The sequence below is a fragment of the Mastacembelus armatus genome, chromosome 16 (genome assembly GCF_900324485.2).
Source record: "Mastacembelus armatus chromosome 16, fMasArm1.2, whole genome shotgun sequence".
Classification (NCBI taxonomy): Eukaryota; Metazoa; Chordata; class Actinopteri; order Synbranchiformes; family Mastacembelidae; genus Mastacembelus; species Mastacembelus armatus.
In genome coordinates, this window is record NC_046648.1 from 21871511 (window position 1) to 21899035 (window position 27525).

At 39.8% G+C, this 27525-nt stretch overlaps 1 protein-coding gene across 2 annotated transcripts in view; it reads right to left on the reverse strand.

Moving 5' to 3' along the window:
• rftn1b (raftlin, lipid raft linker 1b) overlaps window positions 1-27525 on the reverse strand; it is an 87488-nt gene that overhangs the window by 22762 nt on the left and 37201 nt on the right. The window contains exons 4-6 of one of the 2 annotated variants that reach the window (XM_026316965.1): window positions 21720-21828; window positions 15401-15884; window positions 6423-6626 (exon numbers count right to left, since the gene is read on the reverse strand). In XM_026316965.1, the coding sequence (XP_026172750.1) occupies window positions 6423-6626; window positions 15401-15884; window positions 21720-21828 (797 nt within the window). Of the gene's footprint in view, window positions 1-6422; window positions 6627-15400; window positions 15888-21719; window positions 21829-27525 lie in introns of both variants that reach the window. The other variant, XM_026316964.1, reaches the window with a different exon arrangement.

A 27525-nucleotide genomic window follows, 5' to 3' on the forward strand; every position in this document is an offset into this window, starting at 1 on the left:
GGTTGTGTCTGCTGACATGATTTAAACATGCATGCCAGGTCCTGCCCCGAAGACCTGGAGACAGGCTGCTGACAGCTTATCTATATTTCAAACAGGATAAGATTTCCAGAGAGAGGGCACAGAGAAAGAGACAAGGGTGTCTAATCTGTGTGGACTGGATGTGTCTCTTCCCTGTGGAGTCCAGTGTTTGGCAGTTGGTAGGCTGGTACCTGTGTGTTACCGGGCAGACTTCAGCTGGGAGTGAAGGAACAGGGGCTGGACAACTTTCGCACAAGGTCTTTGAAAATGTACAGTACATTTTCTTTAGTTTTGAGTTCAGAATATACAGTTGTCAAGTAGACACAGTACACCTACCTTATGAATATGCATTTCCACAATGTCACTGTTTTATTTTTATCAATATTTATTCATGTCTATTTTCTCTAATAGTGCAGCATAGTTTTCTTTATTGCAGTAGCCCAGCTGTTTGCACAGGCCAGAGTGAACCATGGGGGATGTTTACTGATGCAACCAATGCACTGTGGGAAAATAGTTTAGGTGAGTAATTTGCTTTTTTACACATGTGGAAGGAATTTGTTGACCATCCAACCTGGGAATTACAGTATGCACATTTTTTTACATATATTTTTCTGACTAAAGCTTCTGTGGGAGGAATTATTTCAACGTAAAGCATACAATGGACGGCATATAGCAGCCTCTTATTCACCCACTCACACACATGGACGACCACAGGGTACCATGCCAAGGTTCAGGCTTGACTCTGGGTAGGGGAGTAGCTGTCTCCGTATCCAATTACTGTGAACCATTTGGAGTTCAGAGTCAGAGCTAAAGCACACTTTGACGTCTAAACAACAGGAGCCTGCTATTAGTGGACGACCCACTGTACCTCCTGAGCCATAGCCCCAACAGGGTATTTCCATTCGCTCAAACCCCACACTTGTACAAACTGATGCAAACTTGACGAGGTTCTTGTTTGACCACCTGAGTAGATTTGTTGTGTGCTCATATGTTTAAAAGCACTAAACAAAGTAGAAACAGTTAACTTATTGTATTAAGTGAGCACAGTGGTAGAGAACTGTCAACCTGTCTTGTAACTGCAACTGAAAGTTGGAAAGGACACATGCTGTGCTGTCAGAACCTATACACAGAACTGATACCACGTAGAAACACATGCAGCCTGTAGATATAGCCTGCACACGCTTACACAGACATCTCAGAGCTCTGAGTTCTAATTCTGCCTCTCGTCAACTTTTGTCTCAGAAACGCTTGCACATCATTTCCCTCCCCTGAATGTCTTTTCACAGAAAAAAAAACACCTTATTGGAATTTCATATTCCCTGTATCTCTCTCCTTCTTTCTTTCTTTTTTCTCCCTCCATTGGCTTTACCCAAATTTAGAAACCAGTGAGGGCTGACTGTCATGCATATGAATAGCTCAGTGTCTCACAACCATGCTACAAATCCTCATTGTGGCTCTGGAGATAGCTTAAGCTATACAAGTAACAAAGGCAAACTCCCCGTCAACATCATTACTGTCAGTTCTTTAGTAAACAAACTCAACCCCCCACTCTGCTCCCAACTGGGAGGTGCATGAAAGTGTAAGTTGTCTCTGTGTATATGTGTGTAAATGGGCATTTGTGTGTCTTTCTAGGTATATTTGGATACTGTGTAAGTAGACATATATGAGTGTGCATCTTTGCAGGCAGTGTTATTATTCTTTAATGCATGTCTTATGACAGGAGGGCCTGAGGGCAGTTTAGGATCTGTGGATTCAATATCACTATAATATCCTACCCTGTGGCTCAGAAGAGGCCACTGCAAACACAAACACACACATAACTACACACATACTCGATATGTCTGCAAACAATGTCCCCTAAAGCTGTCTCATCCAGCTCTGCCATAGAAATCCCTCTTTACAGGGGGTATGGAGACACAGTGTGTTTTGGTGTGTATTTACGTGTAAGTGTGTGTAAGTGTGTGTGTGTGTGTGTGTGTATCTCCCTGGACCAGACCAAACATCTGACTGTCAGGGACAATAGTAAGGTACCACCATTTAGGAAAAGGCCACAGTAGCAGAACAAGATGAACAACAATGTATATCACTGCTTCTTGCAACAAATGCAATTGGAAAGTCAATTCTAAAAACGTATTTCTTTCAAAGTTTTACAAACGGTTGAGAAAGTATATCAGTGCCACAAATCATACAAAATAATCTTATTAAAATAAAAGAGGTTCAATATATATATATATATATATATATATATATATATATATATATATATATATATATATATATATATATGTAAGCAAGATGAAAACAAACAGACAAATTAATCATATAGATGTGGTAAACAATTCAGGACTATGACATTCATTATATATGTTATATACTGATGCATCTTTCACATTTATTACAAATTATTATTGTATTATTTGTAATACGGACTCTAAAAGCTCAGATCTACAAGTATAATTCATTTCAAACCCCAGTGAATTATAGTCTCCACATAACAACAGCATAATTATGATATGTTTGGTTTAATATTAATGTGAATTGCTGGCACACAACACAACACCAAAATAGGTCTTCATCATAATGTGGGCTAAATGATGAAAAATCTTTTGCATTGTCAAAAGTCAAAATGGAATTCATAATCTGAGATTTCGCATCATTACAACTGTTCAAAACTTCCCAGTTAGACAGGTTTGCAGCATTTTGAGTTGGAGTCTGGTTCAAACCAGGACCAGCATGCTCTCCCTTTCTTCAGGCTAGTTCCTTGAATACAAAGCACTGCACTACTGATTTCATATCTATCCATCCAATCCACTCATAAAGGTCAACATCACTGTGACTAGAGAGAAACACAGAGCATTACAAAAGTCATTAGGAATCAATGTCTTGGCATCATTTGTATCTGCACCAATTTTATTTGCAATCTATCCAGTAGCTATTGTGCTAGTCAGCTGACCAACATATAGACTAACACTGAAATCTATAAGAAAGAGCAGGCAGGTTATTGGCAGGCACCAACACTTCCTTTGACTGATAAATAGTTTAATAAACAAATATAAGAACATAGTATAAGAGTAATAAGGCCCAAGAGGGCAATCCATGGAAACTGCACACACTAATGCTCATTAAGCCACAGGACGATGCTGCTTGCTCTGTATCTCAAAACAATCCTGTCACTGTCACTACCATCTCCAGCTACATGTCCGTCAGCACATGTCCTTTAAAGTGCTGTTTTGCTGTTAACATGTCTTTGATGTTTACGTGATTCAGATGGTCTCTCGCATCGTGCTGAGTGTCTCATCATGAATTTAGAAACTCGTCTCAAAGAAAGAGCTAAATATGGAGACGGCAGGAATGGATAGTGATTCTAAAACCCCAAGCAGCCCGGCTGTTTGATGCAATCAGCTGCTAACAACAAATGTGATGCTGCTTTGATGTCATAGTGCCAGCTGCTCTCAAGACACCAAAATCCACAAAGTACAGCATTCACCTCTGTAAAGCTGTCTGTTTTCTAAAGTGACTGAGTTTTAGCTGGATTTAAGTCCTGTAGGCCATGAACACTGAGACAGTTTCATAATGCAGCTGATCTGCTTCCTATCCTAGCCAGTAATTTCACTGTTCAAGGGACGCATAACTTAGCAGCACATGAAAAATGCAAAACATGTTAGAGGACCCTAATAGGCAGAAAAAAATTGAATCATAATAATACACTTCATTACTCCATTCGCAGGACATAAAATATGCAAGGAGGCACTAATTTGTTATCAGGTTAATTATCTGTGTTTCAGAGTTGCTGAGGCATTCACTTTCACAGATTAATGAATTATGACTCTTATTTACTCTCCAGTGTCAGAGTAAAGCACAGAGCCTCTGGGGTCTGATGGAAGAGGCAAATCCAGACAGGAAATAGTTTAAAAGATGGTACCAAACAGCTCCATGAACTCCAGAAACATCCTCAACAAATGAAGACTTGTCATGTCAGCCACACATCACAGTGAGTGAGTGGTGTCCTGACATGGATGTTAAAATGTTTACCGTATTCACCATCTTAGCTTAGTGTGTTATCATCCTACTATTAGCTCATTAGCAGTTTTCTCACACATCTTGTCTCAATCAGAAAAGGCCATAGGTAGGGGTGGCAGCACACAGCTGTCACTCAGTGCATGAATGTGAATGTGGGCTTGTTTTACTGTAAAATCATTTACAAATCTTGGTAATTGCAGGTTTTTGGGGTTTGTTTCTAAAGGGTATAGTTGTGTATATGGGCTCTCCTGTTTCTCTCCAATAAACCTGTCTCATAAAGCTGAACTGCCTGGTTTGCCCTGTTGCAGGATCCATCTACAACCCTGTTCCCTCCACCCTTCCTTTTTCTCCATACAAATCAAAACAAATCAACACTGTGTGACTGATGGTCCATCACTGATGATGCCAGGGGCAAAGTGGGAAAGAAAAATGTACGTGGGAGAGTGGGAAAAGGAGATTGGATTAAAAAACTGGATTTGACCACAAGTAGGGGATGATTCATTGGCACTGCAGTCTGAAATAGGTGCACGTCACATATGATCTTGTTCCACATGCTGGCAGTGATAAACATAAAGGAAACATAACCTGTCCCACATCTATTAGTTCTGTTGAGCATCTAAGTGAATTAACTGGATCTACATCTGACAAAGAAATCCATATGCACTGGACCACAGTGTTAATCAACCATGCAACTACTCCATGAATGTTCAGAGAGGTCAAGAGGAATATTGGTGTTGGCTGTCTGGATATTTGTGGTTAAAGTTTTGTTTATGTGGACCTGGATGCTTGTTTCTCTTGTGAGATCTGGCAACGCTGGTTACCACACTTCAGATGTCTATGGCCTCAGTGGCAAAGGTTATGGGATGGTGATAAGAAAAGGGAGATGTTTCTGTCAAATCCAAAGGAAAGTGGGGATATAATCGTCTTTAAGAAGAGAAAGAGGGGTGGAAACATTTTGGCAGAGTCAGACTAGGACACACTGTTAAACTTCTTTATACCTCACTGGTAACATCCAAGTGGGAGTTGATGTTTGGTGGAAAATGTTCTTTTTGAAATCCCTCAATATATTAATGTAAGACAGTTGCTAAAGATGAAGCAAACATGTGGACAATAAAGGTCTCTTTTCACATAACAGTGGAATATTGTCTTTAAGTTGTTTTTTCTATCGCCAAAAATAAATGAATAAATAAACAGGACTGATTTCCAGAAAAATGGAGGCCTGTGTGAATCAGCAGTTGGGGGCGATAGTGCTCCTTATGTTAAGAAGAGTCAAGAAGAAGAAAATGTTTATGGGTGCCTCTCAGGCCCAAACTCCCAATGTCAGCCAAGACAGCGCACAAAAAGAAGAGCCAGAGAAGAAACCGATGAAATCAACATCAGCGTGACTTGAGGGCGAAGAGGATTTTTCTGCAGGTAAATCGTGAGTTTATTATTGGTTGTAATTTGTGCTTGGAAATCCTTGCAGAATGTTTCACATACACTGTGTCTGTAACTTAATTATGTGACTTTGTTGTTTTCAGTTACGATAACCAAGCAAGTTCACCCACAAGCCACCGACCTGCCACACCTGCCGACCCTGGATCAGCGGTGAGTGATGTTAGTGAACTATGTTTAGTCTTTCAGGCTCCACCAACTACAGCTGCAGTGATACTGTGTTCATTCTGGACTAAAGCAGTGGGGACAGCCATGCTGCTACTATGACTAAAAATACTAAAAGATGCATCAAATATAGGCAAAGACAACTTTCCATAAGGACCGTTCTGACATATGTATAATTGGATTCAGATTTAATTTCAGAAATGTCACTTAATGTAGCTTCAAACATATGTTACCTTGGCATCTTCTGCAGTGATCCACTGTATGTTTTACTGCAAAATTCTGCACGACTGCACTGACAGAGAAGGTATAGTCAGTCATATGGAAGTTTTTATTCAGGTATGATTGTTTTCTGGAGAATAAAAGCCCACTATTACATAATTAATGCCACACAGGGCAAGACACAGCCTTACCTGCCACAGGCTTTTTATTTTATAGAGGCTGATGAGATTTTGCTTCTGCCAGTTGACAGTTTTACAGGTTATAGTTTGAAAGGATAAAAGTCAGTTTGGGAACATTTTTAACTTTTAATAACTGTAATAGTCTGAGATGTGAGAGTACCTGCAGAAGACCAACTTTTGAGAACCCAAGAATAAAGGGGAAGGCTGTTGCAACATTTCAAGGAATAAAACCTTACTGTGCTTAGTTTGTACAGATTTAACCTCAAACAGTATGTAGGGAGATTTAAATTGTTGTGAGCTTTATCCCTTACAATATCCTGTACATTTTGTCCCAAATTTGTTCTTCCTGGGAAACCTCTGTCGAGCAGTACTATAACACTGGCTCACCATTCACGTTGCCCAGGTGGAAGTATCCATCGACCAGTGAGGCTCCATTGTTGAAGTGCTGGGTCATGTGATCCAGCCAGTTGGCCTCCACACCGTTGACCCCTTCATCACAGTTTTGAACCCGAAGTGGCACCTTGACAGTGTAGTACTTCACCTGGCCCTCTCGGACTGGTGGGTGGTTGTAGAAAGCGAGCAGCTCCACACCTGAAGAAAAAAAGAAACATCACTGATTTAGATCAGGAAGAGCTCTAACTACACAGATGAAGACTCTGCGACTCACACATTTACAGCTTGAGTAATGAATTGCTGCTGCACATGGCCACAATCCAAAGTATAACTTGGCTCAAACTGCAGGAGCACTGTTCCTCTCATGAGCTGCCAGAAGTTATGAGAAGTGGCCTGGTAAACGGTTGGAAGAGTTTGTGTTTGAAATATTTTACTTTCGTTGCAATGCAAAGATTTACATGTTGCAGGATAAATGCACAAATGCTTTTTTCCTGTGGCTTTTCAACACTAACCACACAATCCTTTGGAAGTACATTTATTTCCTGTTAGAAAGCAAACTCAACAAGTTGTTGGCTAAGAAAAGTCATAATGTTCAACAGGAAATGATCATTTATTTGCTTTCTTGTTTTCTGACCTGATTGTTTTGTCCTGTGGAAGGTTCTATTGTAGGAGATTAATTTGCTCTGGAAAGGCTTTATGAGCAGCATTTATATAAAAATTAACATACTAAAACTGAACATTTAATTTATTTCTGGGACTCTTGTATTATTTAGTTATTGTATTTGCTGCATTTTTTGTGTTTTGAAGTCCCTGTAGGTATGGCAAATTTGTATGCAAGTCTCAAATACAAACTTGATCAACATTATCATACCATGAGTAAAGACATAATACAAGGTGAGATTTGTGTTGCCCCGAGCTGGATTTATAAATGCACTGCAAATCTTTTCCAAGGATGCTGCTTCTTCTTTCTATTGGTTCTTTTAAAACAACAGACGTGAAGTGAATCAAAAAAAAATTGATAATATTCATGCTGCAGTGCAAGTCATCCTCATATTTATTGTAATGTTTTCCAGTAGTGATGTAACTACTGTAGCTGGTGCAGAACTTAAAAGGGGGCATTTTATTGTAACCAAGATAACTCATAGTATAACCCTGAGTAATGCATTAAAAGCTCCCCCCCTATTGTTTACTTCTTCTTTTCCTTTCAGCTGCTCCCTTCAGGGGTCGCCACAGCGAATCATCTGCCTCCATTTAACCCTATCCTCTGTATCCTCCTCACCCATACCAACTATGTAGTGAATTAAAGAAAATGTAGTGATGTAGTGAAGGAGGACATGAGGTCCTCCTTCACTACATCCAAGAACCTCCTCTTTGGTCTTCCTCTAGGCCTCCTTCCTCTAACCTCAGCATCCTTTTACCAATGTATTCACTGTCCCTCCTCTGAACATGTCCAAACCATCTCAATCTGGCTTCCCTGGCTTTTTCTCCAAAACATCTAACATGAGCTGTCCCTCTGATGTCCTCATTCCTGATCCTATCCATCCTCGTCACCCCCAGAGAGAACCTCAACATCTTCAGCTCTGCTACGTCCAGCTCTGCCTCCTGTCTTTGTCTCAGCGCCGCTGTCTCTAAACCAGGCAACATTGCTGGTCTCACCACTGTCTTGTCCACCTTTCCTTTCATTCTTGCTGACACTCTTTTGTCACACATCACACCTGACACTTTCCTCCACCCGTTCCGACCTGCTTGCACACGTCTCTTCACTTCTTTTCCACACTCTCCGTTGCTCTGGACTGTTGACCCTAGGTACTTAAAATCCTCCACCTTCTTCACCTCTACTCCCTGTAACCTCACCGTTCTACTTGAGTCCCTCTCATTTACACACATGTACTCTGTTTTACTGCGGCTAACCTTCATTCCTCCCCTTTCCAGAGCAAACCTCCACCTCTCTAGATTTTCCTCCACCCACTCCCTGCTCTCACTACAGATGACAATGCCATCTGCAAACATGGTCCACAGAGATTCCTGTCTAACCTCATCTGTCAGCCTGTCCATCACCACAGCAAACAAGAAGGGGCTCAAAGCTGATCCTTGGTGCAGTCCCACCTCCACCTTGAACTCCTCTGTCACACCTCACCACTGTCTTACAGCTCTCATACATGTCCTGCACCACTCGAACATACTTCTCTGTCACTCCAGACTTCCTCATACAAAACCACAGCTCCTCTCTTGGCACCCTGTCATACGCTTTTTCCAAATCCAAATTCCAAATCTTTCTGGCCTTCTCTGTACTTGTCCACCAGCATTCTCAAAGCAAATATTGCATCTGTGGTTCTCTTTCTTGGCATGAAACCATACTGCTGCTCACAAATGCTCACTTCTGACCTCAGCCTAGCCTCCACTACTCTTTCCCATAACTTCATTGTGTGACTCATCAGCTTTATTCCTCTGTAGTTTCCACCACTCTGCACGTCTCCCTTGTTCTTAAAGATGGGCACCAGTACACTTCTCCTCCATTCCTCAGGCATCCTCTCACTCTCCAAGATCTTGTTAAGTAGCCCAGTCAAAAACTCTACTTCCACCTCTCCTAAACACTTCCATACCTCCACAGGTATGTCATCAGGACCAACTGCCTTTCCACTCTTCATCCTCTTCAACGCCTTCCTCACTTCATTCCTAGCTGTTGTTTACATCAAGCAAAAATCTACATAATGCAGTGAGCCTCAGGAGGTATCAGGCTTGGAAATTTGCCCACAGTACATATGGCTCACTCATATCATACTAAATCAAAGTAGAAAGAGTTTTATTTGTTGTGTGATTGAGTGAAATTTTTTTGCTCTGCTTAGCTTAGAAAAAACACAAAACATCAAACGTTCGAATCGAGCAGAAAGCAATTCCAATTGAGCCTTGTAACGTTTTGCAGTTTCTTTTGAATGCAAATGTTGAACTGTCATTCCCCAAATGAACCAGATGGATGAGCAGAATGTGCAGCACTGCCACCCACCCTCCACCCACACACACATACACACACACACATTTTTTTATCGTGCTGTTGGAGGGGAGTCATGGCTCAGTTGCACTGGTTCTTCTGTCCATCCATCCAGCAGACACCCCACAGAAATGAATCATTTATAACTATTTCTTGTCTGGCTCATCTGACTGATGTGACAGCAGGCCACCAAATTCCCTAAATCTTGTCATTTATCACTCTTGAGAAAAGTTAAATCACATCAAAATATTCACACAATCTCTTCTCGTCCTCCCTCTGTTACCCATGTTACAATGAGGACAATATGGCAAACAAATGTTGGACAATACATGACAAGGAAAAGGCTTCCCATTCAACGTGCTTCCGACTTGCCATAACAACACATTTCCTCATTTCATAGTGATCTGTATCATGTTAACTGGTTTACAGTTTATGTGCGGCAGCCTGGGATGATGTATCACAAGAGTTTGTCCCATGAATCTTTTCTGTATATCACTAAGCTTCAGGCAGGTCATGAAGAAGAGTGTTTGAAAAAAATTTATCCTGAATACTAACTGATTTAAAAATGCACTAAAGCTGTGGATTGCAGCTACACATTTCTGTATACACAGTGTAATTAGATAAGTAACCGCATTAAAGCATATTCAACACAGAGTTCTCTATTTTTACTTTGGGACTGTTATAGACAGTGGTTTAGATGCGCCATTCATAACGACTTGACATAAAATAACAGCCACTAGCAAGAAACATGCTGCCTGGCTTCTAGCTGTCTTACAGTATACACTGTTTTCTGTATAATAGCTGAGAGTTCCCCATGCATTATCTTTCATTATAGTCTAATTGTGCTATGATTATGGCACTAAGGCAACTGTACTTCTGCTGGAGGGGTGGGTAGCTCATTTCTTTTTTTTTTCAGCTAAGGACGACTTTCAGGGTCTGTAAACATCTTTGCAGCAGGGCTCTGTTCACATGAGATATACAGTACAGAGGCCACAGGTTTAAGTGCCTTGCCTAAGGGCAAAAGAGGAAGAGAATTACCTAAAGATAAAAGGACTGTTTTTCCATATTCATATGTATAGGATCATACAAAAATGTCCTGCTGATGCCCATCACTCTGGACTTCAAAATAATAGATTAACTAGTGCTGTGATTCCATTTGGCATTCTCAGTTGTTTCAAAAACAGTTTTGTAGTGTTGATTCCTTGGATTCACTTTGTTTACAATGTTTTGACTGATGCAAACATTTCATCCAATATATGCTTTATAAGATTTTCTGTGTATGGCAGCTTTGCAGAATAGAAATATGTCTCTTGTATTTTGAAGGTGAAACACGCTGCAAAGTGCAAGTTGAAGCATTAAAAACCCTGAAACTCCATTGAATTAAAAAATGTTTCAGCGTGACCTGTGATTAGCTCATTGCAATGCATTAGGTTCCCTAACTGCTAGTCATAGTTCAAATGTCAAAGGGATTTCACATTTGAGTTGCAAGGCCAAGCTGCACATTGAATTTTTTTTAAGTGGCTGTCAGTGACGGTTGGCACTCTGACTTATTCTGCAGTACATATCAGGGAAAGGCAGTAGCTGAAAGGAGCTTGCATGTAGGTTTGATATTTGCTTTTGTTATAATTCTCACAGCCAGACTGACACAGTGAGCCATACGTTTACAGTGACAGGTGATAAATTGAATGCATGTCACTTCTTCCTCATGTGAGTCTGGACTGAAATCAATGACCCACCGGTTTCATGTTTGCTCTGATGAACTTGAGAACTGGCTACAGAAACATCTTCTATTTCCCATGAGAAAAGTGGTGTAGAACACATCATTTATTGAGGAAGAACATAGAGTTAAGTGATCGTTGATCTTTCACAAACTGCATTAGTAAACAACATAAACCAATCAGCCATAACATTATGTCCATTGACAGGAAGAGTGAAGGACATTGATTATCTTGTTATAATGGCACCTGGGAGTGTGTGAGGTCTATTAGGCAGCAAGTGAACATTCAACCTCTGAAGCTGATTATTGGAAGCAGGAAAAGCGGGTCAGTGTAAGGATCTTAGTGACTTGACAAGGGCTAAACTGTAATGTCTGGATGACTGGGTCAGAGTATCTCCCAGACTGCAGAGCTTGTTTGGTGTTCCTGTCTGCTACAGAGGGTAAATGTCCTGTGTTAACAACAGTAGTGTCACACATCAGGCTCAGCAGATCTTTATTTGACTAAAAATCAAATACTACAAATATTTTCCAATTTCATCCATTTTACAAGCTGACAGACTGTTAGTACACACAGCTCTGATACTGTCTATACCAAATCATTGCTTGTGCAGCGTTTAGTGTCCTGCACCAGGCTCAGAAAATAACATTTTTCTGTTTTATGCAGAATTGCATCATAAAATTGAAGGTAAAACCATTAAAACAAACTATTAAAAAATAAAGAACTGTAAGTTCAGTTGGATTGCTATAACAAATTATAGATTGTGATTTAACTGTGTTTACTTGTATTTCTCTTTTTTTAGTGGTATTTTGTGTAATATTGCATTCAGAATCAGAACAGCTGCATTGATGCTAAAAACCTGTGTAGATCTAGTGTTTTTATTTAACACATCTGATCAGGAATCAATAAAGAATCAAACCAATAAGAAGAATCGATACTTCTATCAATAAAATCTTATCAGTGCCCATCCCTAGACGCAAGCAAAATCTGATGTATCCTTACAGAGCTTTTGCTGGAGAGACGAGATTTTACTAATACAGAGTGGTAATATTTCTGCAGTGCTATTAACTTTTGGTTTTATGACAAGAACAAGATTGGAAAGCTAGAAATGTCACCTTATGGCAAAGTAATAACTTTATTAATGTTTCAGAGAATTATTATAGTCATTTTTGTGCCACAGAGCAGTGAAGTCTTTATTTAATTTCCGAATAAGTTAATATTTATTGCTGTACTTAAGTGTCCTTGATTTTGACAAACTCATACACAGACACGTGAAAAGGATATCAAAGAACCTAATCGCATCAATTTATTACATCAGCAGATGAGAGCAGAATAAAGTCTGCACAGTTGACATGGCTCTTGCTACTGACAGGACCAGCATGATGCTTCAAAGGCTTATCTGATGGCTGACGAGGTCGGCAGCAGTAGCCCTGGTGTGATCGTAGCAGAGTGACATGTCATCATTTGTCTGTTTCTGTAATCTGAGAAGCTGGACACTTATCCCATCAGGGGATCCCACTGATCTCAAGGATGAAACCTCCCTCTGTATATTGACTAAGTTGTTCAAGATTACATACTGATATGCATCAGGATTATATTTCTGATTCACTTTGTGTTGTTAGTTTAAAGGTTGGTATTTGTACACTTGCATCAGAGCAGATTCCAAGAGAACAGATTCCTCAGGCCAGTAAACACTTGTTTGTTTCAGTATCTTCTTTTTTCCATTTGTTTTTAAAATAACCTTAATATTTATTTTTTTAAAAGGTGATATTCTTGTAGTTGAATTTAGCTGTTGAAAGGATGTAAGGCTGGAGAGCTGGGTGGTTAGAACCCAGGACCAACCTGGGAAAAAGATACTAAAACAGTAGGTCATGGTTATAAAAAGATACTGGATGGACTTAAATATTGCAAAGGGCAACATGTCTTGTCTTGTGCTTCAAGACAGTTCTGAGTTTTTCAGCATTTAAACACCAGGACTGCCTCCTAACCTTAACTAAGTGCATTGAGCTGCCTATTTTTAGTTACCAGCAGTGTTTTGTTAAAGTAATATACTGTAATGTTGTATGTTAAGGATAAATGTTTCCCCAGCATGTTGATGACATATAATCCTGGCAGTGTTTAATTTTCTAAACTATAGTTGCTCCTGCCCATAGGTTGAAATGAACTTGTATGAAACACAGTTGCTTTTGCAGCTGTCACAGCCATGTTTCACTTTTTATCCGCTATTACACCAGAATCCCTGTTCCTTCAAACCATCCAAGCATCTGAGTCTTTAAACTTATGGGCTCAGTTTCCACTCAGAGCTCCAGTCTCAGGGATGGTGTTCCTCTGTCAACTGTAAGCTGCAGACTTTCGCCAGCTTCACTGCCAACACTTGCACACGCTCACCTCGAGATCTGAGGATTAGCATGGACAAGCCAGCAGTAGCCAAGCCTCTTGGGCCTCTTCGGCAGACTGGGCATTAGTGGAGAGGAACATGGGAGCTTGGCACACACCCTCACCACCCCAGCTGGCTACTACACCGGCTCTGCTGGCATTGTCGCAGAGATACAGGGGGATGAAGGTGGGGGCTGAGAGGGAGAGAGCTGTGAAGCTAAGGGAGGTAGAGGACGAAGCAGTGGGGGATTATCTCACTGCAAAATGCACTGTAGGGAGGTCCAGATGGAGCAGTAGGCTGTGGTCTACTGTGATGCCAAATGTGCATTATACATTAAGAAACATATAACCAAAAGCACATAGTAGGCACACCAAAGAGTGCATTAATTATGCAACACTTGCTATCAGGTGCTTTGAACCTAATCAAATTGCACATTCTGCAAACAAATATACATTATATGCACACAGACATTAACAGTCTAACTGGAATGTGTGCCCAATGCACAGTTTGCTCATTGCAGACACAAATAGATTCTGTGAGAGGTGGGTGTCTCTATCTGTCCAGAATGCTCAAATAAAGCCAAAACTATAAATGTCTGTGCTAATTTCAACACCATTCCCACAGAAAAGGGGGCTATCATGAATAATGAAGATGCAGCTATGTATGGCTCGCTTTCTGGGAAGAAAGCTGCCATGAAATGTGCAGCTTCTGAAAAACCTGACAAAACTGTTGTGGTGAATTTCACAGACTTCCCGCTTTATCAGCTAAATGTGCGTGTGAATTTGTATGCACCACAGCTATAAGATGATTCCCTTTGTGTAAGGGATAGAGAGGATTATATCCCAAGGCAGCACATTGTTGTGTAACATTGAGGCAATAGCAGGAAACGACACCTCTGCAGTTGCCAAGTGTTTCAATAGAGATCTTTGGTGCCATGTGACCAAAAGGTATGGCTTCAAATAAAAGAAGTTATACAGACATGTAGACAGATATTGGCTAAAGATTAGAAGCTGTCAGATTGAATCCCTGCTAATTTGTTGCACAAGAAGCTTCAGTTTAGTTTAGTGTAGGATTTCACCCCCAGCTGCTTTAGCTGCATAGACACCAGCAGGTGATTGTGCAGAACGAGAAGCATACATTATCAACTTGTGTGTTTGAAACTGGCAAGTGCTAATTCAGCATTCCTGTATCATCCCCTGTCTATAAATGATGCAGCCAGTTTCATCAAATTTGAGCTTTGAATATTGCACCAGTCTTTTACAGTATTAATTTTTGACCTTTTCATTTTCTTAATTATCATTCCTCATTAGGCTTTACCTTGTAATTTGTAGGGATAACAGGATGTGTGTAGCAGTAGCAGGTCTCGTGTCATTGAGACTTGAGAGTTTTCAAGCCGTGATGTTTTGACCTTTAGTTATAGCCCACCCTTTGAGCCAATTAGTGCATTTTTTATAGGACAGTTTACAACAAACAAGGTCTTGAGAATTTTGCTGCTGAAATTTGTGTGAAAACCATTACAACCAAGGTGAAGTAGTCAGATAGTCTCAGCCTTCACTGTGATGAGTTTGGCATTGGGACCACAGAAGAGGTACTCCATATGAAAATTATTGACAACACTATGTTAAACCCAGCATGGTCAGGTATATCTGGTGGTAAATGAATGTATTTTCATGTAATGCCGTGACCTGGCTTTTTAAATAGTTGCATGTTATCCTTCCTTAGTTTTGTAAAAGCAGTGGACCAGTGACATCTGGACTTTCACAGTAAAATCTATACAAATACCCAAATTTATCCATTTATAGCAGCAAAGCTTTCTCATTTCCCATGTTTCTTTAACATGTCATTTTAATCTTAGCTTGAGTTTATGACTGTAACTATGGAGACCACTCACCATTGCCTCTCCGGACTCGATATCTCTGCGTCTCTTTTATCTCTGTGTCATTGTCTTTGTTGTTATTGTGACGCGGCGAGTCCTCCTCTGTCAGCTCCTCACTGTGATCCAGATCTCCCTCTGATATTGGAGATGCACAGAGTGAGGCCTTGTCCTGGCTGCTCTTCACCCCGCTCCCAGAATAGTTTCCAGTGTTCCCACATTGTTTCTTCTCACTACTCGCTGCTCCTTCTGCAGCCTCACATGAGGTTTCCCCATTCCCCTCTTTAGCCTCTGTGTTGGCTTGAACTCCAGGTTCTGCCTGGTGTCCTGGGCTTGAGAGATTCGAGGGGCTGCAGGTGTCCAGGGAACCGACTACAGAGCTGGGGCTGGAATGCAAGGAAAGAGAGGGGGTGTCTGGTTCTCTGATCCTGGTGCACGGGGCCCCGTATGGTTCCTGCACAAATCCCACGAACATCACACCCTGGTCAGCGGCATCCTGGATCTGCTGTTGGTAACAGAAAGTAAATTAAAGGACAGAATAAAAAGAAGTGCTGCCTTGTATTGATTGATTTGACTTGATTGGAGCCAAAACAATTAGTTGATGGACAGAAAATTGAACTATTTAGATCACTTGTTTTAGTTATTTTTCAAGCACATATGCCAACTATTCTCTGCTTCCCGGTTCTTAATTATGAGGAATTGTTTTGTTGCTCCGACCAAACAAGCAAGTCCAAGATGTCACCTTATGCTCTGAAATTGTAGGAGGCAAGGTTTCACTTTCATGCCACTGAATTCTACACACACACGTCTGGCCCATGTATTTGAAACACAAGAACATCAGAATATATATATATATATATATATATATATATATATATATAGCTAATTATTCAATCAAAGAAGTGTTTAGAAGAATAATCAAAACTAAAAATGATTGTTGCAGCTCTAGTTTGGTTGTATACACTACACTGTTGGTGGGTCTAGAGCTGCTGTTGCGTTTGTTAGTGTTTTTTTTTGTTGTTGTTTTGAGTAAAATGCCAAAAATATGGATGCAAAGTAATAACCTATGAAGCAGAACATATATAACAAGTTATTTCCCAGGAGATCTCAAACTGAAACCAAACTTTCAGAATTTGTATGAGATCAGTTATCTTGAATTGGATTTGTTTTTTTCCGCACAATGAGTGCTGTGCAACTGCTGGATGTTTGTTTTTTCTTCCCCCCGTTTCTCTTCATTCCTTCCCAGCAGCTTTTTCACTTAAACAGTTGTTGATTAGATTGGAGTGGCCGCAGACATAGTCAGGCCCGGGCTGCATCCCAAATCTACCACTTTACTTTTTCTCTCGGTCTTATTGTCATCTGGCATTTTATGTCAATATTTGGATTCTGCCATAGAGTGAGATTGAAATGTTAACTGTCAGAGAATGTTAATGATGCCATTCTCCATTTCTGCCCCGTTTCGCCCCCCACAAGCCAAGGCGGCGCCCGCTTCTGTCTCAAGCCACAGTGAGGCAAGAGAATAAAAATCAAATCAAGTCGCAAGTTATTCACTATGAAATTAAATTGGAAAACAGTCACATTGTTTCCAGCCATATTGTTTAATATCAGTGAACGCTCTCTGGGTGCTTCCACATTGTCATATTCCTCATACCAATATGGTGAAATGGAATTGCTAAGATAAAAGAGAGCAACTGTTGTATCTCATTTAATGGTAATGCATGCAGTCAGAGAGTGAGAGATGAATGGCTTTGACTGGCTAATGTTGGTGCAGTTCATAGCACAGAGGATTCATTCAGTGGGCTGCAATGATTAAATGTATTTTTAGTACCATTATTATTAGTAGTAGTAGTAGTATCATTTTATTAAATCCCTTGTTTGACAAAACGGACTCTTTTGGATTCAGTTCATTTTGCCGGTGACATATTGCCAACAGACTTGTTTCATAACAAACATGAGGACTGCAGATATTAATGCAGACTAGTAAACACGCATGCAGACTATTAATATAATTGAGAACTTCAAATAAAACACTAATATATGTATATAATGTCCAATTTAACCCCCTAATATATGTATATAATGTCCAATTTAACCCCAAATTTGTTTGATACTCAGAAGAATTCATAGTACAAAACAGTTATCTGATGAATACAAACTACTTCTGAAATTAAATTCTAAGTTAATAAAAGAGCAATTGATTAGCTGATTGACAGAATATTAATAATAAATTTATTAATGAATAAGTAATATAAATTAATAGTTTTTTAGCACAAAATCCAAACATTTGCTGGCTTTATCATCTAAATACATTTGGTGCCTTTCTCACTGTGTCATTGTAAATTCATTGTAAATTGAATATCCAGATATGTGAGGCTGAACATTGAGAAAATGTGTGTAACCCAGGACAAAAGGCAGCATATAGCACAATACAGCATGAATTGGAACAGCTTTGGAAACCACCTCTGTGAATTTAGCTCTGTCCAGCATTTCTGAAACGTTCAGAAACCAACAGTCCAACATTTAAAGCCAGTTCATGCAATGATTGTCCAGCTATGTGGAAAACCTCTCTCTCAAACTCTCTTTTCATTCATTACATAACCTTTTGCCTGTGAACAACCTAATGCAGCACCTTGAATGCCTTCCAGGGCAGACTGTCTAAAAATGTGCGTTGTTATCCTCATATTTGAATTTAATTATCACCACCCTCCACTCTCTGACAGCCAGCTTTTTACTTGTGCCAAGTTGTATAAATGTCTCTTGTAGCATAACTTTGTCTTTATGCACAGCACTACCATTCTCACAATGATGGTGCTGACATGCAGATGGTTGGCAGTTTATGTTCACTGTGTTATCCATTTAATGTACAGCTGAGGCTCGTGGCTAATGGCAAGAATTTGGTCCTAAAAGTATTAGACAAATTATTATTATTTGTGTTATTATTAGTATTATTATTATTTGTGTTAATATTCAGTTGCTATCTCAGGAGCCAAATGACTGTTGTGGCAAAGATGTCAGAAATGATTTTTTGATAGAAAACAGCCACAAAAAAAAAACAACTGTGGAATAATGTTAAAGCTAAAGAGAATCAAAAGGGAAAAACTGGATGCATGAGGGTTGATGAAATGAAATAACTCTTAGATGCAGCCATTCAACTGTCATGTCCCACATACACAACCCAGGAATAGTAAAAGAAATGGGAAATAAATTAAAATTACATTTTTTATGAACGTCTAAATCAAAGTGAAGAGTCAGGTCACAGACACTCAGAAGCAACCACCTCAGGTCAACAAAATGAGGTTTCGGGGTCAAAAAGGAAACCTTGCATCATATAATTTCTCTTCATTAACTTAAATGATGCCAAGCACAAACTTGATGAAAACTATTCTGAAAGCAGCTTCCCTTATTCTGCCAGCGGAATATCAACAGCCTGCAGTGAAAAACCCATTTCAATTTTAACTTAAGACCACATTTCCAATTTCCTCCGTAAGTTATTAAAGTGGCACCAGGAGGAGGTGTCTGAAGGTCAAGATGAAAACCCTGGAGAGAGATTGAGTAAGGCAGACGGAATGAAGGAAGAGATGACAGAACAAGAGGCTGAGGGATAATGACTGAGACTAAGACAGTGAGACTGAGAAAGAAAATGAGAGATAAAACAGAGATGAATAAAGAAAAAACAGATAGAAACCAAGAGAGAGTCTGAAGGGGAAGAACTTCTGCGCTTCCACCCCTACCACTCATCCATGTCCACATCCCTTTTAATAGATTTTTAGCATGGCCTCCTCCTCCTCTTGCAGACCTGTAGCAGCTCAGTAGATTAAAATGATAGCTAACAGTAATGAGGTCCTACAGGACTGCAGTTGCATGACTAATCGAAGGGCAAAATGTACAGAAAGGTTCAGGAGTGAGGCTTCAAAGGCTGGCATAACAGTGTGTAGTACACAGATTAGACAGGAGGGTTCAATCATGATGACGCAGCATAAGCAGCCAAAAGAAGAGGGTGTGTTCATACATAGATCATCTGAAGTACCATTTCAAACAAGCTTTCTGCAGCAGTGCATTCATAGCAGTGACATATGCTGCAGCGCCGACTCATTATCAGTTCAGTGAATGTGATTTCACATCTCTAGCTGCTTTCACCTATGGAACATAAAGCACTGTTAAGCTATTTGGTTTGCTAATTATCATTAGCCTTGAACCATGAAGGAAATATAGCTTTTAGAATATTGCATACATACATTCAAGTAGTCTACTTGGATGCACTGCACAGCATGCCCTATTTTAAAATACAAAATGATAGAAGCAATTAATCCATGTTTGCAAAGTAGATTTAAACTGTTATTGTTATGATGGAGATTTGGGGATTGTGGGCAAATTTGTTAGCTCTTCACAATGATACAAAGGATAGAGATGCAAGCATTTGCTCAAATTGTGAATGTAAGTTCAATTTTCAAGTGCTTATAAATGACATTCGGTTTGTGCAGCTTTAGGCTTGTTCTCCACAGCATTTCAGACGGTAATGTTGTACTTGTAGTTTATGCAACTACTATTTACATGAAAATCACATGGTAATATATGCTGCATGTCAGGCACTGCATTCCATATGCAATATAAGTAATTAAATTATAATGTAGATGATCAATGATTTTGAATGTTATCACCTTATTAAATGAGAGGGATTTGGCTGCAGAAAAAGATGTTAACAGTTCAGCGTTAGTGTAATTGCTAACCTTAACCCCACCCTTAGACCTACTCTTAACCCTAACCCCTAACCTGACGAGGTTAACAACTTCCATTATCAGTTGTTATCACACTTATAATTAATATTAAATACACTGCGCCTACCCCTAGGCTACTTTTGACCTATACTAAACCAAACCAAGTTGTTTTTGTCCCTATTTAAATTGTTATAGGTTCTAAACCTCTTACACTCCATTTTTACCCCTGGTGATTGTGGCCTACTGAGCAATGATAGTGGAGGTGGAGCTGGACTCTACTGTATGGGTTTGATAATAAACTGAAAAGGAACGAAAATGTAAGTGTTTGTTACCTTTTGATGCTAATGTTTTTCTTGTAACGGAGTATGTTTACACGGCATACTGCTACTTTAATCTCAGATCTGATTTATGAGGTTTTTGCAGGTCCAAATTTACTTCCCTGTATCTAAGACCTGACCCAAAGCGAGTAAAGCGAGCTCCATTCAGCACATTCAGTACGCTCAGTATAATCAGGTAGGGAAGGAGCCTGCTGTATAATGTATAGTATTTGAATGGATCTGAGCAGGGTTCTGGTGTGTGAACTCTGAAGTGTTGGTAAAAATCACATGTGAATTGGTGGTGATCACACAGCTGTCAGTGTTGGTGTTCTTTCATTTGGTCACATTTTGAGTTTGTATTATTAATCAGGTTGGATCTTATCATCTCTGTTTTCTAAAATGTTTTACTGTATGCGTGATGGATTCTTTTAGGTTTTGCATGTCTTCTTCAAACATTTAATCTGAACACTTCTTCCACTACTGATCCTTGAGCTCCTTGTTGCTGCCAGGCCTGACTCCAGGTAATTGGTGATAACCTGCGGCCACTTAGATACTAATCTGACCAATTTGGGATTGAAATGCAGAATCTTTGCCGTGACAGAATGACTTTCCAACATTTTTAGCGTTTTAAATCTTAAAATATCAAATATCAGATGCAAACTTTTCAGAGTCAACATGGCTCACATTATAGAAATACCAGAAAAATCCAGGTTGTGAAGTTACCAACACTAATTTATTCCTGACATCTGCTGAAATACTGTACACAGACCTTGTCACCACTCCTATGTTTTCTTTATTATATTTTAAAGTGGCAATTAGCTTTAAAAAAATCCTCCTGTCACTCCCTCGTCATGGCGTACTTGGTTGGCAACTAAGCTCCTACCACTCTCTGACAAGCTGCAATTAAAAGCCTTCAGCCTGCCAGCGGTGTGCCTGCTAGTAGGTTTAGCAGTGCACTTGATTCACTAAAATACAATTGTAAACATACAAACATTATGCTCAGTGAACCTTCAGAAAGTCTGACATACTTTTCAGTTTTCTGTAGCAGAGTTTTTATTCCGGAGTGAGGAAATGGAGTTATGAAAAACTACTCTCACATATTCTGCTGTCTGTTTTGAATGTGGTTTCAAAACCACAGTTAACATCAGTTAGAATAGGTTCCCAGTCATTAAATAAAAGCAACTGAAATTTCTTTGCATTTCTTCTTCCCTATCTCTTGTTTCCTTCCTTCCTCTCTACATCCTTCCTTCCAGCTGGGAACAAATTAACAAAACCCCCAGCTTGGCATGTGTAAAGCAGCCCTACCTTTTTGACATACCCCTGGATGAGCTCAGGGGTGGGCACCTGTTCAGCAGACAGACACTCTTCCAGCTGTAGTTTGTATGGTGGGCAAACCGGTTGGCTCCTTTCCGCCCTGCAGGAACCACAGTGGAGAGAGAGAGGACAATGAGTTTCAGTGTTTCAGTCTGCCAGTCTGCTGGACAAACACTCACTATACATGAGGGACCCCATGCATTCACACACACATGGAAACAAACACAAATATTATAAAAATAGTCATAAAACATCCACAAACAGGGTGCTATTCACAGACCCAGACATAAAATTATGATTCAGAAATAGCACCTATCAACAAATTACACCGCATCAAGAAGCTTTGTTAATGCTATTGTTGCCCTGTGGGAGGCCAGCAAAAAATACAATAAAACACCAAGAGCCACACTGATGAAAGCAAACACAGGGGGAGCAGAAAAAGCAGGAAATTCAATGCAAATCTTGTCTCGCTCCCCTCTTAGCCCTCCCAGCTGAGGCCATGTTAAGTATCTTGAGCAGAAGAGTATCTATTTATATGGTGTTGTATTTTCCTAGCCCATCCTCGGGAGGAAATCCCAGAGCTAGCCCTACGGAGACTAATGCCCTAGCTTCCACCTCCCTCCTTCCAGTCTTTATACAAAGCTTAGCTAACCTACAGTGCGGTTCATATTTAGCAAATTAATGAATTTCCTAAAATGTCAAGCTATTTATTTTGACAAAATAACTACATTTCCAGGAGGTATTGTTGTTATTGTGGAAAATGCCAAGTGATATCTGTACATGATTGTAATTTCCTCAAGTTAAACACCTTGAGGAAATCTGCCTGCAAATGAGATTATGGACAGCTGACCTCAACAGGAATTAGCCCTTATTAAAAAGAAATAATTCATCTTGGCAGGCTTCTGGAAAAAGTTGACCAGCTGAGATTGACAGACCACCCTCCTTGTCTGCAGCCAGGTCCCTCTCAGGCCATGAGCCATATAATAAGCCCATAACATAACAATTTAGTTGTTACGTTAGACCCTCCCACCTAGCAAACTACCATTTTATTAAACGGACTAAACGGACACAGGACTATATATTTGACTTTACAAGTATTGGCACTGACTCAGGGAAGTCCCCTCATTAAAGAAAACAGACACTACTGTCACTGACACCTGTACATGGCTGTTGCAGCACAGCAGAGCAGAAACTGGGCCGACTGACTCATTAAGTACAAACTTCACACGCTTTGTGAAACATTCATTACAACGAGCTGAGATTGGTGCTCGTTTTTTGCTGCGTCATAACATTAAGAAGCACGACAGCAGAAGCCTGATGGCACTGTCAAAAAAAGGTGCATGTATCACCCGTTAGTTGCAGCATAAATCACAACCAAGCAGCCTTGTTGTGCTCTGGGCACATATTTCAGGAACAAAAGGGACAAAGAAGAGCGAGCTGTTATAGACAGATGGTATGCAGTATATTTTTTAGTAAAGTGCAAATCATTTGCTTTGCTCTCTTTCTTGTATTCTGAGTTATTATTACTTTCAAACTTGTACAACATGGATTGGTAAAACTATGCTGGCAGAGCTACAGGTTCCCCTGTGTGCTGCAAGTTAAGAGGCTGTTTTAAAGGACGAAATTAAAATTCTTTCATAATTATATGATTCAGGTTGGTAAGATTGAATAAGTCCAGTTCAGAAACTAAAATAAAAATGCTTCACTCCTTTTGAAAGATTTTGTTAAATTGGTGCTTGAGCACTATAATTTGATATTTTTTGTAATACAAAGCATTTTACACAGACGGTGTTGCTTCTGTGTAAAATGCTTCTTTTTTTGGATAAAACTCAACTGAAGGAGGCTTCTGTAGGCAGAGCACCAGAGAGAGAGCCAGGAGATTGAGAACAACAATTCAAACAGTGCAATCTTTCCTGGAGGGAGGCCTTGGGTTAAAAATAGCAGCTGTATCACCTGCAGTCCATCTTCTCTGTGTGAAACAGTGACTTTTCATGCAGCATGCAACAACGGCTGTCAAACTGCAAGGCCTCATGTGGTTAGACAGGTGTCAAATGCCTGCCTACATGCCGCCCACCTACCTGGAGCTCCCTCCTGGGTCAGTACACCTGCTAAACCCTCTCCCCTCTTGACTGCCCACAGATGGGTCACATGCTTTGTTTCACTACAGAGCATCTTGCGTTAGACTAATCTGTCCCCCTGGAGCTGAACGTTCACATGGTAACTAATTGTGTATTATCCGTTAGTGGCTTGCTGTGGGACTTGTTTTAGCAGTGCAGTAGCTACGTCATTTGTAAATGTGCAGTTTCCAATTACGCTGTGTTCACTGAGGTATTAAAAGCAATTGTGTAGCCATTATTTTTTTTAGATGAAACCAAACTGTAAAGTCTAGAAACAGTTTAGTCTGTATTTGTTTAATTTTACTGTCTTCTCAGAAGAAACCTGTCCAGATGTTTTTGCTTGTCCCAACTCAGTTTGATTCGTTGTAAAATTTTAGATCTTTATTTTGTCGTTGACAGTAAGTCCTCAATTGTTTGCTGTTTTTGGGAAAAGAGTTCCTATATTGGATGTTCCTTCTTACCCATACTACCAACCAAGCAGCCTTGTTGTGCTCCAGGCACGTATTCAGGGAGCAAAAGGGACAAAGAAGAGCGAGCTGTTATAGACAGATGGTATGCAGTATATTTTTTAGTAAAGTGCAAACCATTTGCTTTGAGTTATTATTACTTTCAAACTTGTACAACATGGATTGGTAAAACTATGCTGGCAGAGCTGCAGGTTCCCCTGTGTGCTGCAAGTTAAGAGGCTGTTTTAAAGGACGAAATGAAAAGTCTTTCATGATTATATGATTCAGGTTGGTAAGACTTTAAAAGTCCAGTTCTAAATTAAAATAAAAATGCTTCACTCCTTTTGAAAGATTTTGTTAAATTTTGGATTGAGCTATATAAATAAACTTGCCTTGCCACCTTTTTCATGAGAAACAAAGACTTCTCATCCACCTCCATCTCTTCCTGCTCATCTATTGCTATGACGACACAGTCAGGGAGCATCTGAACCTGTGTTTAGCACTCTGTCACTGTGCTGCTTTAATAATACAGCACACCTCTTCTAATGTCACATTTTCACACACTTGTGAATAATTTCACCAGAGCGAATCCCCTCTAATGGCTTTGAGTCCAAATGTCTTTATTTTCCTCTTTCTCCATCTCTTGCTCACACTCTCCACAGTTCTACTCCCTGTTAACCCCTTTCCCCTTTTTCAGTCCTTGTCTTTCTCTGCCTGAGCACATGGAAGCTCCTTGCAATTACCCAATAATGATGAATACATCCCATCAGACATTGTCAACTGCCCTATAACCCTATTCCATCCCAACCAAATTTATCATTGGGAAAACTGACAGTTGACATTTTAAATTTACAAACGGTCCAGTCCACTCTGTCTGCAATGCAGTTTTTCTTCGCTCTTTCCCAGCAGGTTGTGCTAGGGGGTGGTCACCACCTGTGACATATTGCCATCTGAGGTCTCTAAAGTTATAATACATGTAACCAGATATGTCAGTCAGTTGACAGTGTCTTAACATTTCAAGATGAGACAGTACTGTATGTACACAACCTCTGTGTAGCTCCTGACTGTGCAGACTCCTGCAGCATCACCTGCTCCATATAAAGTGTCTAGTTAGCTGAGTCTGTCACCCTGAGGCTAATGCTGTAGAGACTTGACCAGGGTTGTGTCCACAGACATATTGTGCATGTTGAATAAAGATGTCTGTACAGCTGTTGGATACCAGTCAGCTTCTCTACATTAACTTTTGCTTTTTTGTGTGGATCTGCAAAGAGCTCTTCACTTTGGCGTGATGAATGAATGGTTGCTAGCTGACATGCTTTTCTTTCCCTGCTCAGAACCCCCTCCCCATCGTCTTCTTTTGATTCCTGGGTCTGACAGTGAAAGGGAACAGGAGAGGAGATGCTTTGCTTTTTGGTTTTTCCTATTTCTCTTCTCTCGTTTTCCCTTGGTGGAGATTTGGATTCCCCTGGGCTGGCCCTGATGTGAGCAGCTGTCTCCACGGTGACAGACTCTGGAGATAAAGCCAGATTCCACTCTTTATACTTTCAATCGCTCTCTCTTTTTTTAAATCCATTTCAGCCACCTTCTGTCTTCCTCCCTATCCAGCTATGATTTTCTTTACTTCCTTCTCTTTCCTGTCATGGTGTCTTTTTCTCTAAAGCAAGTCAAGCCTGTGCTTTTTTATAAAAAAAAAGAGATGCAGTCCAGTTAGCTTTATCCTTTTCATATAGAATTGATATTTCTGTTGTCCAGTTTGCAGCAGAGAAGAGCTAAGGCGTATTTGAACTGTTTTTACAAATCCCTGCATATCAAAAGTGAATATGAGGTGTTCTACACAAAGATTACCAATGGACACAATCTGCAGGGAGGGCCAGAGAATATGGCAGAATGCTTTTTCACCATGTGACCTTAGAGGTCATGGCCTTATTTTCATCCCACACAAATTCCAGTCAGCATTTTTTATGGTATATTCACAATAGCGCTGCAATTTCAGAAGTTATTTTAGTACAAGCCTGCAAAGAGAGAAGTCAGTTACAACTCCCACCAAGCTTAAAACTGTATTGTGTGTGTGTCATATTATACTTTGTTGTCTCATAAACATATATGTCTACAATATGGTTCAGGTTTGGATGGACTGGGCTACTTATGCACTAATGATTTTAATTAAAGCAATATTGTGGAAATTGGCAATTTCTTTTAATATACCTTGATGTTGTGGTATCTACTTGAGTTTTTCTATTGTAGACAATGTTGTCATACTATCACACATAGTTAAATATCTCCACTTCCCAAAAAGACAAAGAAAATATAGAACTAGAGAATGTCCAGAGAGTAGCTATTCTCTATCCATGTGTGTCATAATCAAATTCATTCACTGAAAAAAAAAAATGTGTGCCATCTTTGGCAAAGAAATCCTAGGATGCATGAAGGTTACTGGTGCTTGATTAATTATGTAATGTTGTCATATCCTCTGCCTACCTTGCTAAATATATTTGCATAAAGGCAGCTGATGAAATCATGTAGTGATTTGCATTAAACTTGCCCGTCATTTTGATGGAAGTCTGCCCTCACCAAAAACACTGTAAACAACCTGTGAGGATACTTTGCATTGGTGTAGTGCCACATGCTCTTGCACAAACCAATTTATTTATTTCTTCTGTTCTAATCATTTATGTTTTTATTTACTTATCTAATTTTATTTATTATTATTATTATTACTGTATAGTTTTCTTCTACTGCTTCGAATCTTACATGACGTCACTCCGAGAGTCAGTTTCATCTTATTTTATCTTAAATTTTTTCTAAATTCTCTCGTCCTCTTCCTCTTGAATCACATTGCAGATCCTGTTTTGTCTAAAAAGATCAACAACAAAACCCTTCTACAATTTACCACAGTAAGACTCTAGTTAATGTCCTTTGTGTTGTTTTTCTTACATGATCACCCTGTGGTTGCAGCTGAAGTGTTAGGGCACTGTGCCTCTGATTATTACACTTCTTACTCTTAGTTGCTTGTAATATTGGGTACTGGTTTTTTGCTGTTGTTGTTTTTGGTTTTTTTGCAGTTATTGTAATGTCGATGTGGGTGTGCTAGCTAAATGACTGAACCATCAATGTAGATTGTTTGCACTGGTGATGACATTATGCCCACCGGAGAAATCACATGTAAGGACGGATGGAAATGCAACAAGAGTTAGTATGTAATGTTTAAAACACACTACAAAGAGGAGGAGAAAG